At 45.2% G+C, this 19,780-nt stretch overlaps 1 protein-coding gene across 5 annotated transcripts in view; it reads right to left on the reverse strand.

The window, feature by feature from the left end:
- Nucleotides 1-19,780, reverse strand: part of EVC2 (EvC ciliary complex subunit 2) — a 148,919-nt gene that overhangs the window by 64,567 nt on the left and 64,572 nt on the right. For all 5 annotated transcript variants that reach the window (XR_010841121.1, XM_067036395.1, XM_067036394.1 and 2 more), the window contains 2 exons: nucleotides 8,207-8,531; nucleotides 909-1,148 (listed from right to left, as the gene is read on the reverse strand). Coding sequence is in view for 4 of the 5 variants with exons in the window: in XM_067036395.1 (XP_066892496.1) it covers nucleotides 909-1,148; nucleotides 8,207-8,531 (565 nt within the window). In the remaining variant the exon portion in view is untranslated. The remainder of the gene's footprint in view (nucleotides 1-908; nucleotides 1,149-8,206; nucleotides 8,532-19,780) is intronic.

Consider the following 19,780-nt stretch of genomic DNA (forward strand, 5'->3'; position numbering starts at 1 on the left):
ACCCAGGACTTTATTTACTCTCCTAAAGTTTTACTGGGAAAAACCAAGAGCACACCGGAGAGGCTGGCTAGCTCTCTTCATGCCAAGATGCCCAGTGCCTTCTGACAGTGGTCCTCTCTTTCCAAAAGGTTCACGAGGGCCGCCTGGTCTCCTCCTGGGACAGCCCTGATCTGTGGCAGCTCTCACTCACGAGGCCTGTGCCAGGACCAGAAATCTGGTGCATTACTGCACACCAGTGATGCACTGTGTGAACAGGCACAGGTAAAATGCCTCAGGCAGGCCTCATAAAAATAGTGATAGCCTCATAAACTATTTTCAGTCATCTAGGAATTTATTCAGTCTGGGTTAATGACACTCACACTCAAGCTTACATGCAAAAACACCCACAAATTCACCCAAGAATTTCGAGACGGAGATCATAAACCCTAGGCATACATCACCACACACATGTGCACACACGTACGTATATGCACATATATATTTATATTTTTAACCACTATATATATTAAACATATATTGTGCCAACCACTGGCTTTCCATGAATTAGATCATTAAATCTCCATCATGACCCTTTTAGTGTGGGGACTCTATTACCCCCATTTTACAGGTTAGGCAACTGAGTCTCAGAGAAGTTAGGCAATTTGCTTAAATTCACAGAGCTGATGGGTAGTGGAACTGGAATGCAAAGCCAGGTGAGCCTGAGTCTAAGGCCTGTGCGTCAAGCCCCCATTTGCCCTGCTTACTGGAAACTCAGCTGCTACATCAAGAGGTAGAAGGAAGACAGCGTTAGTTCACTGGAACCCAGCACAAAAGAAGAGACAGGACTTAGCTCAGAAAGAGGAGAAATTTACTGAAACAGTTCAGGAAAATGACTCCTCCATCAGAGAGAGCCTCATTTGAGGCATTACCTGTATTTTAGAGTAATCTTGCAGCAGCATTTTCGCTGCCTCTGGCTTCAGTTCCCCTTTGAAAATAGCACTTTTTATCTGGGTAAAAAAGATATTGTGCAGTTCATTCCTCTGGAAAATGGCCAGCTGTCTGTGGGCCTTGGCAAAGTCTTCCTCCTGCTGCAGAGCAAGGGACCTCCTCAGGTGCTCCTGCTCCAGGCCATGGAGGGTCCGCAGGAGGCTGCTGCATTCGATAGCGGACTGTGGAGAAGAGGGGGGCACGTGGGAGGTGACACACTGGTCAGGCATGCACAGGCACATGCGTACAACATGCAAGCACACACGTGCATGCAGTGCACATGTACGCATACATGCACACGCAGCACACATGCATGCACCAACACACATGTGCACAGTGCATATAAACGCACCCAGCAATAATGCACATACAGGCACACGTGCATGCATGTGCACATGCACACACATGTACACAGAGGACATATACACGCACCATCAACATACACACATGCACAGTGCATATCAATGCACACAGCAGTAATGCACATACATGCACACACATACAGGTGCACACACATGCATGCACGTGCACAGGCACACACACATACACGCACCACCAACACACATGTGCATGCATACACATACACAGTGCATATCAATGCACACAGCAACAAACAATGCACATACATGCACAAAGATACACGCAGACACAGCCATACAAATACAGTGCACGCGTGTGCACATCCCCCCACAAGCATGTGTGTGCACACCCACATGGAACACACACATGTATACACACAGGCATATACACACACACTGAATCCCAAATTTGCCATGAGGAAGCTGCTAAACTCTGGGAAATGCTGTTGTGACCTGTCCTCCCTGTTATCTTAACGTTTTCCAGAACCATCTCAAAGAAAAAAATTCACAAGGGTGGAAATTTTCAAATCAAACTGCCTGAAAATAGCCCGCAAAATGGAAACATCAATGGACTGTGCTGTTAGGCTCTCAAGCTTATTTCCATCATCTTTCATCCTTAACTTAGTTGAAGAGAAAAATACCAGCAATCAGGCCCAAGCTGATAACATTTGTGTTAAAAGGGGGCCAAAGAGGAGGTAGGAAGTGGCTCCTGGGATGCCTGCACTTTATGTGGTCCAGAGGGAGGGCAGCAGGGGGGAGACACGCCTTCACTAAGTTCCTGATGGATCTGCACTCTCATTACCTCAAAAGACTCATGCCGCAGGAGGGCGTTGTTAGTCATTCCACGTGCAGAGGTGGAATTCTAAGAAGGCCCCAAGATTCCTGGCCCCCGGTGTAAGACGTCAGAGAAATCCCCTCCCTCTGAGTTTGGACATAAACTTTGAATATGATGGAACTGTCACTCCAGTGGTCAGATTATTATGTGGCAAAGCTGAAGGGGTCTTCTCTTCTGGAGAGAAGTAGTTATTCACAGCTGACTTGATCTAAATTACAGAATGCAAGTCACCCACAATGAGGGTGTTGGGCCCCTGGCTCTGGGCATCACAGGGATGCTCTGCTTCCAGGGGAATAGCTGGTGCCCAGGTAGGTCCATCCATCCATCCAAGTGACCTTCTATTTTGACAGTATGGAATTCGACAAACTCCAAACCTCAGTTTATTTGAATTAATAGGAATGAAACAGGGGTGAAATCCATTTAACTCCTCACAGCCAGGACAAAAAGCAGGCACACAGCACACGTGCGAGCGCACACACACACACGCATACACACCGTGCTCGAGTGTGCGCGTGCAAATCCTAAAACGTAATTATCTGTCCTTGCTTAGAATAGTATTTCTGCTGAAGAATAAGGCATGAGAAAATGATGTGTTTGTGTCATAGTGAAATGCTCCTTAAAATAACTTTGGATGGGAGTGCCCCCCATTTCCATGTATACTGCCCTCCTAAGGGGGGTCCAGAGACCCACAGAAACGTGTTCATCCCCTGCTCTAGTTCAACCCTTCTGTGGCACAGATGAGAAGACTAAACCCTAAAGCAGGGGACACCGCCCGGGCCTGCCAAGCAGGGGAGGTCAAGTGAGGCAGCCTGGGAAGTGCTGTACTAGGGAGCATTGGGGACTGGGGTAAAGTAGAGAGAGGAAGCCCTGTTTACGGGGTCAGCCACTGCGCAGCCCACCAGAGGGGGCTCTGGAGGACTATGCACCTGGTGTGGCCATATCTTCCCTTTATTTATTTATTTATTTATTTATTTATTTATTTTGTGCGGCACGCGGGCCTCTCACCGTTGTGGCCTCTCCCGTTGCAGAGCATAGGCTCCGGTCGCGCAGGCTCAGCGGCCATGGCTCACGGGCCCAGCCGCTCCGCGGCATGTGGGATCTTCCCGGGCTGGGGCGCGAACCCGCGTCCCCTGCATCGGCAGGCGGACTCTCAACCACTGTGCCACCAGGGAAGCCCCTCTTCCCATTTTTTTAAGAGAAGCTGAAAGTCTGGATTTTCTATCCAAAATTTTATATTTTAAATATTGGCAACAAACGTGCATTTTTAAAGGTACATTAAAATAATGGTCACTCACCCCCAGCGCTCTACTGAACTTTCCACTAAAATAGACTTCTCAGAGAAATGAGGCATGTTTACCCTTTGACTTAAAATACCTAAAAAAGCAACTTGCATGGAGAGATTGGGAGTCATGGATCAGGACAGGGCACTTCAACCCTGGCTCGAGAATCGCAGGCCTGTGCCAGGCTGTTCTGACGACTGCTATTCGTGCTGACTCTAGGTCATCAAAAATGTGAAATCGTGTCAGGAAATTATGACTGTACTAAATGACACTCCGTGTACTCAATTTAGCAAGCTGGGCAAATTGTGAAAATGTTTTATAGAAATAAATCGCCCAGAGATGGTGACAGTGTAAGAGTTCTTGCACTTAAGGCATCTTCTCCTTTAAGACACACTCAAAGGAGTTGGGAAGCCTCCGGCAGCTCAGGGCAGGATATGCTGCTGCTGCCTCTTCTCCAAGTAGTTGGGAAGCACAGGGATCTGGAAGAGAGTCCCCCTACAAAGTACACACGATGAACGGCCAGCGGCTGCTTGCAGGAAGCTGGGCAAGTCACTTCCCCTCTGGGCTTCTGTTTCTCCAACTTGAACTGGAAAGATTTCATATCCTGACTGTTTTATGTCATGGGCTTCTTTAAAGATTACGCTAGGGCTTCCCTGGTGGCGCAGTGGTTGAGAGTCCGCCCGCTGATGGAGCGGATATGGGTTTGTGCCCCAGTCCGGGAAGATCCCACATGCTGCGGAGTGGCTGGGCCCGTGAGCCATGGCCGCTGAGCCTGTGCGTCTGGAGCCTGTGCTCCGCAACGGGAGACGCCACAACAGTGAGAGGCCCGCGTACCGCAAAACAAAAACAAACAAATAAACAAACAAACAAAAAGATTACACTAAATAATGAAGCTGGATAGGACACTGCCAAGCATCAGTCTAAGTACTATACAAGTATTGACAGTCCTATATGACAGGCATCATTATTATCCCCAGTTTAAGGATGGAGAAACCGAGACCCAAGGAGCCTGAACAATGCACCTTCTGGAGGAACAAAGTGAGATCTAAAGCTAAGCCACCTGCCTTCAGAGTCTATATTTGCCACTACCCTTAAGAGCTTCTCCATGCAAAAATGCTTTACAGACTGTACGGGATCATATAGATGTTTAAATGTGAACAGATTTCATCACTATACTAATTACTGGAATTCCGGGCTTCCCTGGTGGCGCAGTGGTTGAGAGTCCGCCTGCCGATGCAGGGGGTGCCCTGGAGCGGCTGGGCCCTTGAGCCATGGCCGCTGGGCCTGCGCGTCCGGAGCCTGTGCTCCGCAACGGGAGAGGCCACAACAGTGAGAGGCCCGCGTACGGCAAAAAAAAAAAGTGCTCCACTTGGGCTTCCCTGGTGGCACAGTGGCTGAGAGTCTGCCTGCATTGAGCCTGCCTGCCGATGCAGGGGACACGGGTTCGTGCCCCGGTCTGGGAAGATCCCACATGCCGCAGAGCGGCTGGGCTCGTGAGCCGTGGCCAATGAGCCTGTGCGTCCGGAGCCTGTGCTCCGCAACAGGAGAGGCCACAGCAGTGAGAGGCCCGCGTACCGCAAAAAAAAAAAAAAAAAAAAAAAAAAAAAAAAAAATTACTGGAATTCCTAAACTTTACTCAAAAAAACTTACTCCTCATTTAGCTTTTTAAAAAAAAAAAAAACTAATTCTTGGAGGAATAATATGGCCAAAATATTTTCATGCATTTTATTTAAAGATGACTACAATAAATGAATAGGTGACAAAGTCATTCTAAGATGGAATGATTTGCGCAGACTGGAAGGGAAATAGCTCTGTTAACTTTTGCAGCTTTATGCTATTTTTGGAAGTGGATTTGCTCAAATAAGGAGGCTTGTCTCTGGACAGGGTGGCCTGGGGGATCCACAGTGATGGTGCTGCCCACCCTGACCCCTGCACAGAGGGAGCAGGAGGACACTGTGTGTCACCCCTTCTCCATGTCCCCAACTACCAGTGTAAATAATGAGCAAACACTTAAAACCGCGCCGCTGTGGGCAGTCTTTGTAACAAAAGCACTGCAAAGGCAGAAGCCCACCAGCATTATGATGCACTGTTGCGTGAGGGTGGCCGTGAGGCTTGGTGGTCAGGGCGAGCTGCCTGGGTGTGAATCTTGGTCCACCCACGTGTTCTCAGGCAGGTGACCTTCTCCCATCTGTTTCCTCATCTGTAAACGTGGGAGCCTATCAATTCCCACTTCACTGAGTGGGTGTGAATATTTGAAGAGAAGGTCCAGGTGATGTGCTTTGAAAAATACCTGGCCTTCAGCGAATGCTAAGTGTGAGAGTGTTTAATGACATGTGTGATGGTAAGTGGAGACAACCATGATAGAAAGTTCAATGAACCGCATAAACCTTACTCTGTAAAAAAAAAAATATATATATATATATATGTAAAAATAAAGCAAAAGGTTTATGCTGAAATCCGAGGGCAGGAGTGGAGTCCCCTTAGCATGGTGGTATCTCCAGGCTCAGACACACAGCAGGAACTCAACAAACAGGCGGAACGAATGTTTGTCTACTGTTGACTGGTGGAATGTGTTTCAATTTTTTTCTGGGTTTTTCCTTTTATGCTTTGGAGCTGGAGTTGGCAGACTTTCAGTAAAGGCCAGATAAATATTTTACGCTTTGCAGGACACATCAGGGTTCTGTCACATATTCTTTTTTTGTTTTTACTTTTTACAATCCTTTAAAAATGTAAAAACCATTCTCAACTCAAGGGCCAGAAAAAGCAGGCCGAGCAGGATTGGACTCATGAGTCCCAGTTTGCCAACCTCTGCTTTTGAGTACTTTCCAAGCCTCCCTCATTGAATGTGTATTATTTTTATCAGAAAAAAATATATAACAAATTGAGGAAATAAGAGAGAGAGAGAGAGAATGAGACTGTTTGGGGCTGAATCAGTGAACAGTGTGTTGAACACATTCTTTTTAAGTGCTGGCCTCAAGGAAACACAGTGCTGACCTGTGCAATTATGGATGGAGATCGGAGATCGGGGTCAGCCAGGGGAACAGCGGTGGGCTGAACGTTGCCCCCTCTCCAAAAAGATACATCCACATCGTAATCCCAGAACCTATGAACACGACCTTATTCGGAATAAGGGTCTTTGCAGATAATAATACAGGATCATTTGGCTAGGTCCTAAATCAAAAGATGAGTGTCCTTAAAAGAGACAGAAGTGGAGGTGACAGGGTCATGGGGCCACGTGAAGACCAAGGTCAAGATTGGAGGGATATGCAGCCACAAGCCGAGGAACGCTTGGAGCCACCAGAAGCTGGCAGAGGCAAGGAAGGATTCTCCCCAAGAGATTCAGAGGGGGAATGCCTGGCTGACACCTTGATTTTGGACTTCTGGCCTCCAGAACTGTGAGAGAATAAATTTCTGTTGTTTTAAGGCACGAAGTCTGTGGTCATTTCTTACAGCAGCTACAGGAAACCCATATAGGAGCCAAACAGAAAATAAGCCACACCCTAAAATGAGATGTGTGTTGAGGCGAGGGGACCCCAGCTGCAGGGGAGTGGCTGGGGGTGAGACAGTGTGAATCGCACCTCTCTGCTTTAGTGCCCAGCCCGTAGTCTGACCACAGGTGACCATCTGAGAGCCAGGCGCTGTCACCCTGAGAGCTCTCTACTCACTCCCAGAGGATTTCTGTGCACGGCTGCCAGTCTGCAGAAGGGAATTTAGGAGTTCAGAAGCTCGTTCCTAAGATGTTAGACCTCCTTAGGATGATAAATTTTCAGAACAGGTTATGTGGGCTCAAGTCACCAGAGGGAACCAGCCATCTCTTCCATGGAGGAAGGCAGAAATCAGACTGGATTTGGTGCGCCTGGGAAAAAACTCTGGCATGATTCCTTTCAAGACAGAAACTGACACTCTCTTAGGAAAATAAGAGCTGATCTCCAATCAACAGAGACCAGCCCTGGGAAGGCCGAGAGGTCAGAACTCCCAGAACCCAGCACTGTGCATGAGAGCCTTCTGCAGTCCACACCCGGGCCTCCTTTCCTGCATTACTTCTTCCAGCCGCTCTGAGAGGGGGGCGCCCTCGGCCTTGACTCACAGACTCACAGAGGCTAATTAAGGCCTTCCGGAGCTGAGCTGGAGTGTACTAGAATATGAGTCCAGGTTTGTCTGACTCCAGAGCCCGTGCTGGAGAGAACTTAGCGCGGTGCGGTCCAGACGGACACACATGTGCACTGACATCACAACCCCCCTGAGCTGTGCTCTCGTGGACGTGCTTTTCTGTGAATGAAGCCATTCTACTCGTCCCATGACATCCCACAGCACTGTGAACGTACCTCTATGACAACATGGCTGAACGAATTCACATTTGTTATATGCGAGAATCCTTCATTAGACTGTGAACATCTCACATGCAAGAACCATGTCTCAGTGTTCTCTGTACCTTCACTGCCTAGACAGTAGTGACCTTTCTAAATGAATTCTGGATGGATGGATGGAAGTATAGATGGACAGGTGGATAGAAGGGTGGTAGGCGGATGGTGGATGGATGGGTTGGAAGTTGGATGAATGGATGCATGGATGGGTGGTGAGTGAATAAATGGATGGATGGATGAGTACATGGACAGATAGATGGAAGGGTGGTAGGTGGGGAGAATGGATGGATGGGTGGGTGGATGGATGAATGGGCAGGTAGATGTATGTATGTATGTATGGATGGATGGATAAATGATGAAGGAGGGAGGCAAATGAAAGCCTTCCTTTCAAAGTTGTCTTACCCTCTCACTAACGCGTTTCAGCACCTCTTCTGCTTCCTCCATTGCTGTCATCTCCCTCTGGTACTGGCTTTCTGTCTTCTTTCTTGTTTCTAGGTCACACTCAGCTGTCAAGGCCACCATCTTCCGATCATACTCGTCCTGAATTTCTTTCTCCAGCAACAGAAACTGCTTTTTGAAAACAGCACCCATCCTCCTCTCTACCTGAGGGGAGAGATGGCCATTGCTGGTAAGATTTTTCAGCAGAAGAGCAATGACATCTTTGCTGATTTGGGTTCGACAAGCTTCCAGATCTGAGTCTGCCCGATTCAGGGTTGCAATTTCCAGCCTGGGAAACACAAAGGTCAAGAGAATTCCATCACATAAAATCAGAGCAGAAACCAAAGGTCCCTCAGTGCTCCTAGGTTTTAACTTATTTATAAAGCAAGGTCTCTCTTTTTTCCTTTTCCTTCCTTCTCTTCCTTTTCTCCCTCTCTTCTGCTCCATCCAGTTATTGAAGGACAGTGACTAAATTAGCAGAATATTATTTAGTAAATTTGCAGGGTACCATGTTGGAAACTACAAGGAATATAATGAATATAAGACATGGTCTTTGTCAACAAGCAACAAGTCAACAAAAACAAGAAGACCAGAAGAAAAATCGTTAAATATTTGGAGGATTTGAAAAATTAGGTTCATTTTACTTTTTTCCAATTAAAAATTAATTTATAGATATGTCAAGTAAATGTAATGTAATACCCTGGATGGAATCCTGGAACAGAAAAAGGACATTAAGTAAAAACTAGGGAAATCTGAATGAGTATGGACTTTAGTTAATGTATCAGTATTGGGTCATTAATTTTAACAAATGTACCACAGTAATAGAAGATTTTAATAACAGGGGAAACTAGGTACAGGGTATGTAGGAACTCTCTGTACTATCTTCTCAACTGTTCTGTAAATCTAAAACTGCTCTAAAAATGAAGTCTACTCAAGAAATATTTGTGAGATACTTCACAGGGTCACAGGTTCTAAAATTTGATTGTAATGTTGTAATGGTGGTTGTACAACTATATATACTTACACATATATATCAGACTGTACTCTTAATATGGGTGAATTTTATGGTATGTTGGTTATACCTTTATAAAACTATTATAAGATGCACAAGACAAAACTATGTCCATGATAGAAAAATCTGGGAAATAAACACAGAAAAAGACTTCATTCACTGTAGATCTATCACCCAATCAGAACCAATGGAGGTATTTTGTTGTATTTGCTTCCAGTTTTTTTTTTTTTTTTGTCTACACATATTTTTCCCATGGATGTACATTGTTTACATAGATGCAAGTAGAGTTTTGTCCTGTTTTCAATTAATGTTGTAACAGGCATCTTCCAGCTGTATTTTAAAACTGTAAAAGTTTCCTTTATGATGGTTGCAAAATACTTCATGATGTGTTGTACCATGATTCAATTAACCATTCTTCTAGTGGTGTGTATTTGGGTTACTTGCAAAATTCAAAGTCTAAGATAACCTGAAGTGAACATCTTTGTAAAGAGTTTTTGATATTCACAATGATTTTTTCAGTATGATTTCTACAAAGGGAATCACTGGGTCAAATGCTAGCAATATTTTAAGCCTCTTAGGGCATCCTGCCAAACTGCTTTCCAGAAGTTCCCCAGCAATGCAGTAGGATCCTTATTTCACCCCTCCGTGTAAAATGTTTAAATATCTTTAATAATTTGATAGGAGAAAATGGCATCTAACTGTAAAAATATAAGGGTTTTAAGAAAGCTTTATTATGGGGCTTCCCTGGTGGTGCAGTGGTTAAGAATCCGCCTGCCAATGCAGGGGACACGGGTTCAAGCCCTGGTCCAGGAAGATCCCACATGCCGCGGAGCAACCAAGCCCATAGGCCACAACTACTTAGCCTGTGCTCTAGAGCACACGAGCCACAACTACTGAGACCATGTGCCACAACTACTGAAGCCCGTGCACCTCAACTACTGAAGCCCGTGCGCCTAGAGCCCGTGCTCCGCAACAAGAGAAGCCAATGCAATGAGAGCCCACGCACCACAACAAAGAGTAGCCCCTGCTCACCACAACTAGAGAAAGCCCGTGTGCAGCAACAAAGAGCCAATGCAGCCAAAAATAAATAAATAAAATAAAATTTTAAAAAAATTATGAAAAGAAAAAAAAGAAAACTTTATTATGGAAATTTTCAGGCACTTAAAGCAGGTAGAATAATCAGAGTCCCAATGTAATCATTACTCAACTTGGAAAACTGTCAATATTTGCCAATCTTGTTTTAGTTACTCCCTTCAAAGTTTGCTTAGCATTTTAAAGCAAACCCCAGATTTTTCACTTTACCTTTAATTTCTTCAGTATGTAAGTTAACTGTCAACCGTATATATATTTTTATATATATATATACACACACACGTGCATATGTATATCTATGTGTATATATGTGTTTATGTATATCAGTTTTGCCTAAATTTGATGTCATTATCATATTCAGTATCATTTAAGTGTATCATATCTAAAGTGTTAACAATAATTCCAATAATTAATATCAGTCATTTTCAAACTACCTTGTGTCCCAAAATAATTTTTATATAGTTGAAAGTTTAATTCAAGAACCAAGCAAAATCCCACAATGTTGACTAAGTCCACTTTATTCTATATCATTCTGCCCTTCCATTTTCCCTTCCATGATTTGTTGGGGAAACCAGGTCATTCATCCTGCAGAATGTCCCACATTCTGGACTTGACTGATTGCTTCCAAAGGGTGTCATTGTTCCTCTATCCCTTGTATTTCCACAAACTACTAGTTAGATCTAAGGTCTTGATTAGAGTCAGATTAAATTTGTTTTTTTAAAATGTACCGTAAGTAGTACCGTGTGCTTCCTGTAGGATCACACTATGGGTAAATACTAAGATGGATCACAGGTTCAAGTGGTGCCAGCATGATCCCTATATTATGAAATTCCCCATCTACATTTCGGCTAATGGTTTTAGTATACATTGTAATTGTTACCTAGATCCATGATATCACTAGGGGTTGAAAAATCACACTTTCTAATTCTGCCATTTCTTCTGTTTTTTTTTTTTTTTTTTTTTTTTGTGGTACGCGGACCTCTCACTTCTGTGGCTTCTCCCGTTGTGGAGCACAGGCTCCGGACGCGCAGGCCCAGCGTCTTCTGTATTTTTTTAAGCTGGAATTCTTCACAAAGAACTTTCTCTCCTCAATAATGCAGTTACTCTGATATAAAGCTTATAATTATGATAGATGTGTGATTCTTTGCTAGTTAAAGAGCTGGTGTCACAGCAACCTCCAATGGTGACAAATGAGTTAGGGTCTGTTTGTTCATTGGTTTATTTGCTTGTTTAGGTATGAGAGCAAAAGGTTAATAAAACTTTTTCCAACTTCCTGAGAACCTGAGCTTTGGCTTTTACCTGAAAACCTCAGAAGGGCAAGAACATCAAATGTCATAAAAAATGAAGCCTGATTGGTAAATTACATCTGGATGGGAGGACCTGTAAATGAACCATAAATCCCTAACAGGGAAGAAGACACTGTGTTTTGAACTTCCCCGAGTGAGGTCATTCTTGGACCTGGGCATGTCCCTTGTGGAAATGCTGGAAGCCATGCCGGCGAGCTGTTACAAAAGATGCTGGCAACTCCGGGGTATGAAGCGTTTAAGCCAGGAAGGCTCCCTTAGCTGCCTGATGTAGAATGAATCTCCTTGCACTAGAGCTGTGTGACTTGGGGAGAAAATACCTCCTGGACAGCTATGGGTTGCAGTGTGACCTGAGGCGAGGGCACCCACAGAAGACTGTCTAATGCTGCCCTCAGTGGACACGTACACTGTGTTCCTGCCCTCGAGTTACATAGAAGGGGGCAAGTGTGGCCTATGGGAGTCTGAAGAGTGCAAATGTTGAGCTGCATCTAGGAAGACCCCATGCCCCTGCGTAGAATCACTATGAAATTGTATATATTTGGTGGGTTTCAATCGACTACAGCCATTATTCTTTTTAATGCTCAAATTTTACCATCTTAGATCAAAATGTCTCCTGTGCCCTTTAGACCAAATTAATCTAGTTTTAAACAACAGCTCGTTCATTTCATTCTTTCATTTCCTCAACGGGTACTTACTGAACATGGCATGTGCGGAGAGTGTTTACAGGTGACAAAGCAAGGAAAAAGCAAAGAGATGCCTCCAGGTGGTGTGTGCATGATTAAATATCCAAGGAACCAAACAAACCATGTTCCACAGTCTCAGAAAAGAATTACTTCTCTACTGAGACAGACAAAATAGATTTCACACCTTTAATGAAGCTTTTTGTGGTAGACAAAATAATGCCCCCCCCCCAAAGATGTTCATGTCCTAATCCCCAGAGGTTGTGAACCTGTTAGGTGACATGGTAAAGGAGAAATAAGGCTGCAGATGGAACTAAAGCTACTAATCAGCCCACCTTACACCAGAGATTGATAACAAGGTCTTTAAAAGTGGAAGAGGGGGCTTCCCTGAGGGCGCAGTGGTTGAGAGTCCGCCTGCCGATGCAGGGGACACGGGTTCGTGCCCCGGTCCGGGAGGATCCCACATGCCACGGAGCGGCTGGGCCCGTGAGCCATGGCCGCTGAGCCTGCGCATCCGGAGCCTGTGCTCTGCAACGGGAGAGGCCACAACAGTGAGAGGCCCGCGTACCGCAAAGTAAATAAATAAATAAAAGTGGAAGAGGGAGGTAGAAGAGGAATGGGAATCAGAGGGAGATTCGATGAAGGAAGCGTGGGTAGGGGGGTAGGAGTGACAGGATCATCAGCTTTGAAGATGGAGGAAGGGGTCACGAGCCTCGAAAAGCAGGCAGCTTCAAGAGGCTGGAAAAGGCAACGAAATGGATTCTCCCCTACAGTTGACATCCTGATTTTTCCTAGCGAGGCCCATAGTGGACTTCGATGTCCAGAACTGTAAGATAATACATTTGCGTTGTTTTAAGCCACCAAGGTTGTGGTCACTTGTTACAGCCGGATATGAAACTCATACACCTTATCTGACTCACTCCATCCATCATGCATTCATTCATTCATTTATTAACTTGTATAAGAAAATGGGTGGCTGCCTATTGGGTAAACTGCAAGTGCTTTACCAGGTACATGGGGATTGAAATGAACAGGAGGACATTTCCGTAAGTTCTTTGCTGTTAAATCACTTCCTAGCTGAAGCGAGCTGGGTAAGGGACTCAGCTTCCCCACCGCACAATGGGGACCCATCCTCACAGGTAGTTGTTCAGGGCTAAAAGAGATAAGATATAGAAAATACATGGTGCGGAGTCTGGCATTTTGTTGTTTCTAAATACAGTAGTCTCCTTATTCTGTTCTATTCTCTCTCCCAGGAAATTGGTGGCAGAAGAGAGTCGGTCCTCACAGCTCACCCTTCCCGATCCCCTGGGAACACAGCTCATAGGCACTTTCTGTTTTAATAGTAGTAATGTTAATCACCATGGATAAACTCTCAGAAGTAACAATAAAACTGTCAGGGTGTTCCAAAGCCGCAAAAGAAAGAAAAATATCCCTTTAAACCAATTAAAATAGCGTGCAATTAATGAAGGTATCATCTGTTAATTTCCCAACCAGCCACAGAAGAACGAAATGCATATTAAGAATGCATAGCTTGCATACAGGATTGGATTCACTGGTAAAATTCTCATCACCCCCTACCGTACTTTTAATTATTTAGACAACAATGAAATACACATATTATCCCACCCCACCCCCCACTCCAAAAGTCCCTAAAGCCTCCATGAGACAAAGACATTTTGAGCTGCACAGGCTGGACTGGGATTCTTCAACGTCTTTACTACTTCAACAAGTTGGCAAAGTTAGCAAGATTCAAACGCTTCTTTCCTAGAGAACATTTAATTTTTTCAGGTCACAAAAGTGTCAGCTTTTGTCACTGTACTTTAGAGAGGAATGTACTTACTCCGGCCAGTTTTGCTGCATCTACATCCTGTAGAAGCAATAGCCCTCTTACAAATGAGTGATTTCACATGGGAGTTAGAACAATGACCAGCACAGAGGGAGCACTTCATAAACCTAAGCCATTAAAATGTATTAGTGGCTTTCCCATGATAATATCTTTGCAAAAGAAACGGCACAGCTTAACTTATCCAAGAACTGATTAATACTTTGCTTAGCTACTGACGATACAAAAGCAACAAAGACATAAGTGTCTTTTTCCTTATTTATTTTGTATACAAAATGAATCAAGTTCTCACCAAATGGCAAGCAAGGTCTCAGAAAGAAACTACAGTCGGATTTGATACAGAAGGCAGTAGATGTTCTCCTGAATGAGAAAGAGGCCTCATTAACATGGAGGGTAATTCATTCAGAGTGAAAATGAAATGGCCATGGCCATTTTTTATAATATAAATCTCCATGTTGGCTGATGTAAGCATAATAGGCCCACAAAAACCAACTGAGTAATAGTGAAACCAAAATTTTCCTCATAGGAGTCAATTTCCATGGCATCTTACTGCAGCAAGATTCCATGTAGGTACCATAAATCATATTCATACCCAATCGATTTGAGGGCCTGGACAGTAAGAATTCAGGAGAAAATACCTCCTGGGTATCCTCACTGTCAAAACTGTAATGGCAGGTTAAATCAGAGTAAAACTAATTACTGTGTGTGGGTGAAACACTGGTTAAAGTTATGATAACCCCTAAAGTTTTTAGTTTGGTATAAACTCAAATAGATTGTCAGATCCAGGGTCAACATCCTTGTCTTTGACTTTTTCCTCTTAAAGATCTCTTGGTTTAGAAGTCAGCTTGGGCCCTCCCTCTCCAAGCTTGAAGCAGACAGAGGCTCATTAACTCCTTCCATCCTGGCGTTTCCACATCACTGCCCACTCCCCAACCCCTCGGTGGCCGGACCTGACGGGACAGCTCTGGAACAGGCGAAAAATGTAAGGGAGAGTTCCTCTCTCCACTTGGCCGTTTCTCAAGAGACGGTGTTTCACTGTGTCTGAAAACATCATGAGCTCGGGAGTCACGCTAACTTAGCTTCCAATCTCAGCTCCCCCTCTTAGGCGCTGGGTGACTCCGGTGAGTTATTTGATATCTCTGATCCTAGATCACTAGTTGGTTAGTAAGAATATTATCACCCATGTCAAATGAAGGCCACTGAGATGCACATGAACTTATCTACAAAACAGAGACTCACAGACATAGAGAACAGACCTGAGGTTGCCAAGGGCAAGGGGGTTGGGGGAGGGAAGGATTGGGAGTTTGGGAATAGCAGATGCAAATTATTATATATAGGATGCATAAACAACGAGGTTCTACTGTATAGCACCGGGAACTACAGTCGATATCCTGTAATAAATTATAATGGAAAAGAATATGAAAAAAAACATATTTATATATAACCGAATCGCTTTGCTGTACAGCAGAAATTAACATTGTAAATCAACTATACTTCAATAAAATACATTCCTAAAAAAATGAAGGTCATTGAGAGGATTAATAGTGCCTTTTATGCACAGGTTTTGTTTTATAGCTTGATGGATATCAAGCCATTTAATCCCCATGATGATCTTATAAGGTAGGTGAAGAAACTGAGACACAGAAAAATTACCTTGTTGAAAGTCACAGTGCTATTAGGTGGCAGAACTGGAATTTGAAGCCATGACATGTGGCTCCAGAGTCCCGGCTCTATACTCTGCCCCACTGCCTCACACTGACATGCGCAAAGCACTTAGCCGGTGCCCGGCACAAAACAGATGCTGGAAAATGTTACTTCACATTGTTGTTGCTGTGGTTGCGGTACGCGGGCCTCTGACTGTTGTGGCCTCTCCCGTTGTGGAGCACAGGCTCTGGACGCACAGGCTCAGCGGTCATGGCTTACTGGCCCCGCCGCTCCACGGCACGTGGGATCTTCCCGGACCGGGGCATGAACCCGCGTCCCCTGCATCGGCAGGCGGACTCTCAACCACTGCGCCACCAGGGAAGCCCGCTGTCATTCTTTATGGCAAAGAAAAGAAAATTTGAAGGGAACATAAACAGATGGATAGATGGATGGAGAAGTGGAGAGATGAATGTTACATAAATAGGTAGATTACATTTGAAATTCTTATTTGTATAGCTGGATCTTGCTCTACCTGGAGATTAGATAACAGTGATGGGAAAGAAAATATAAAGTAGAACATTTAAAGACGGCTTTAGAAATGAGATCAACCTTGGACATCAGCTAAGTCATCTTTCCAACCAACGCCCAGGTGTCCTCATTACCTTTCCTGCAGAAGTCCCCCAGCCACCACTCTGCACACGCATGGTGAGGGGTGCTAACTGCCTCTCCGGGTGGGCTTTCCATCGTGGGAGAGCTCAGACAGTCAGAATGGTCTTCTTCGTAATCCACTAAAAGCCACCTCCCTAAAATGTCTATTGTTGTTCCAGGTTCCACCATCTTCATGATGATTTCAGAGGCATCTGGCAATGGTGACCATGTGTACACTATTTCCAATCGTGGGCAGATGACATGGGTTTACCAAGAGCAACAGGAGGCTGGCAAAGCCGGGGTCACTGAAAAGAATGGATTGAGGGTCCGGGATGGACGTGAGGGGAGTGCAGGTGGCCGGTGAGGGCATGGCAACGACCAGGAATCGGGTGGCGAAGGTGAGATGGAAAGAGGGGAGAGGTCTGGGAGAGAGAGGTGAGGGGCCCCAAGGAGAGGCCGTGTCGGGAAGACGCCCACAGTTCACCAGGCTGTTTGCTTGCTCACGTGGAACCTTGAATGGGGACTCCTGGTTAAAGATGAGGAGGGCCTCTCAAGCTGCCTGAGATGGAACTGAGATGGACGACTTACTGGTTTCCTGGAGCTGCAGTAACAGAGTCTCACAAGCCAGGTGGCTCAGGACAACCGAAATGTCTTGTGTCACAGATCTGGAGGCCAGAAGTCTGGATCAAGAGGCAGGAAGCTATGCAGGGGGGTTAAGACCCTCAGGAGCTTCCTTCAGGCAGTGAGGGCTCGGAGTTGCAGATGAATGGTCGAGGGTAAGAGAGACAGAGGGCTGGAGGGTTTGCAGTTTTACACGGGGAACCTTGGGACTCGGCCCAGAACCAACTAGAGGATGCACGGTTTGGGAACACGGGTCTCCAGCAGAAGTTCTCGAACTATTAGGCATCAGAATGACCAGAATGGCTTCAAGTCATGTTAACATGCAGATTCCCAGCACTACTCTCAGATTCTGATTCCAAAGAAATGGATTAAGGTGCTGTATTGGTTTCCTAGGACTGCTTTAACCAAGTTCCGCAAACCAGGTGGCTTCAAACAACAGAAAGGTATTCTCTCCCACTTCTGGAGGCCAGAGTCTAAAGTCAAGGTGTGACCACGGGGTTGGTCCCTTCTGAGGACCATGAAGGAGAATCTGTCCCATACCTCTCTCCCAGCTTCTGGTGTTGCCAGCAATCTTTGGCATTCCTTGGCTTGTAGAGGCATCACTAGTCTTTACCTCTGTCTTCACATGATGTCCCTCCCTTTCTGTTTCTGTGTCCAAATTTCCCTCTTATAAGGACACCAGTCATACTGGCATCTTAACTTAATTGTATCTTTAAAGATTCTATTTCCAAATAAAGTCATATTCACTGGTGCTGGGGTTTAGGACTTCAATACATCTTTTTGCGAGGACACAATTCAAGCTCTAACAGCAGCCTCCCAAGAATGGAAGCCCCTCACTGTCAATGAGATATCCAAGTAGAAATGGGTTGACCATCTGTTGGGTGTACTAGAGACAATGGAATGGAGCAGGACCCCATGGTCCTTGCCCTCCACGTCCTCCACCTGCCTCTTGTCTATAGAAAAACTTTAGCCAAAGAATAAAATTAATCAGAGAGTGAGAAAATGCAGAAGCAAAGGGAAACAGTCAAACACGACCAAATAACAATAGTTCAGTCATTAAGCAAAGTCAAGGACTTTTAGTTCTTCTTCAAGGGCTATAGATAACATTCTGAGCCATGGCCATATCCTGTGAGCTGTTCTGTAGATACTGAAACCCCCACCAGGTGGAAGAAGTTAACTACATGATGATCAGACTGTCGCCATGACATAAGCTGCCACAATTCTGAGAACTAGCCTCAAAGAAATGGGAACAAACTGACCCGGAAACTGAAGATTAACTGTACTTAAAACAATCAAGATGACGCTGATCAGACCACCGCGTGAGCAATTTCCAGATGACTGTCAGAGCTGACTGTGCCGTTTCTGCATGTAGCCCCCTCCCTCCACCTATGCACCCCTGAAAATTCCCTTCAAAAGCTCTTGTCCACTAATTGTCAGGGGAGAGTTGGCCTTTGGACACGAGTCTGCCTTCTCCCCCGGTTGCTGGCCTCCAAAATAAACAAAACTTTCCTTTCCACCAACCTTGCCTCTCGAGTATTGGCTTTCAAGCAGCGAGTAGCTGACCTAACTTTTGGTAACAAGAATACTTTTTCCCTGGCCAAGAATTTAGACCAGATGACCTCTAAGATCCTTTGCAGCATCAAAACTCTAAGATTCTATTCTCCCAGGAAAGTAGAAATCACTTTATACTTGATGTTAGCTAACAGATGATCAGCAATTTGTGAAAATGGCTTTCATCCCACATCTGTCCTTTCACTAGTTTATAAGGGTGTACTCTTACATAACCAAGAAAAGCTTATTTTCCCACTCATTGATGCATGCATATAAAATGTGCCCTTTGTTGCTCATTTAACCTTCACCACATCCTAACATTTCATGACAACCACCTCCAAGGTGTGCCATCCTGGCAGCCTTGAGGGAAGGTCCAGCCCCTCATGAGCTCAGCCACCACTGTTTCAGGAGGTGAATGAATTTCTGGGTTTTTTTACTGTCACGCTTGCACAGAATTAACGATTTTTCACTTTACGTGCACTGGACACAATCACAGTTATTAATCCTATTCTTGTTCACCCGTTCACCAACATCTACTGAGCCCTCGGGGTGACTTTTCCACTTCTCAGGACTGGTGCTGATTACAGGGCAGACACGTGCTAAGGACAAGGAGATAAAGCTTCACAGTGTCCAGCATGGTGTGAAATCATATATTTTTCCATGTGGTTCTCTGATGATTGCCTGTCTCCTCACTAGACTGTAAGTCACGTAGGGCCAGGACCCTGCCTGTTGAGCTCACCCTTGCATTTCCAGCCCCTTGCCACCTACTGTAGACTGAACGACTGTCTGGCATGTGTGGGCAGCGGAATAAGGAGTCACCGAGGAAATGCTGTCCATTTTTGCAAAATCCATGAACCTGAGCCATAGAAAGAAACCGTGGGGTTCAGTGGGCAGAATAGAACCAAGAGCTAAAATGACTGGAAACAGGTGAATCACTTACTATGAGCCAGGCATCCCCACGCTCAGGTCTGGGTGTGTGGGAGCTCATTAAACCTTCACCATCCCCGTGTTCAGCTGAGGACACTGACGCACAGGAAGGTTACGGGTTGTGGTCAAGGTCATTAAATGATTAAACGGCGGAGCCAGGAGTGGGGAAGAACCTTGCAACTCAAGCAGCCCTGTGCTAAGCCCAGGTGACCTCCT

This window comes from Kogia breviceps, chromosome 6 (assembly GCF_026419965.1).
Source record: "Kogia breviceps isolate mKogBre1 chromosome 6, mKogBre1 haplotype 1, whole genome shotgun sequence".
Classification (NCBI taxonomy): domain Eukaryota; kingdom Metazoa; phylum Chordata; class Mammalia; order Artiodactyla; family Physeteridae; genus Kogia; species Kogia breviceps.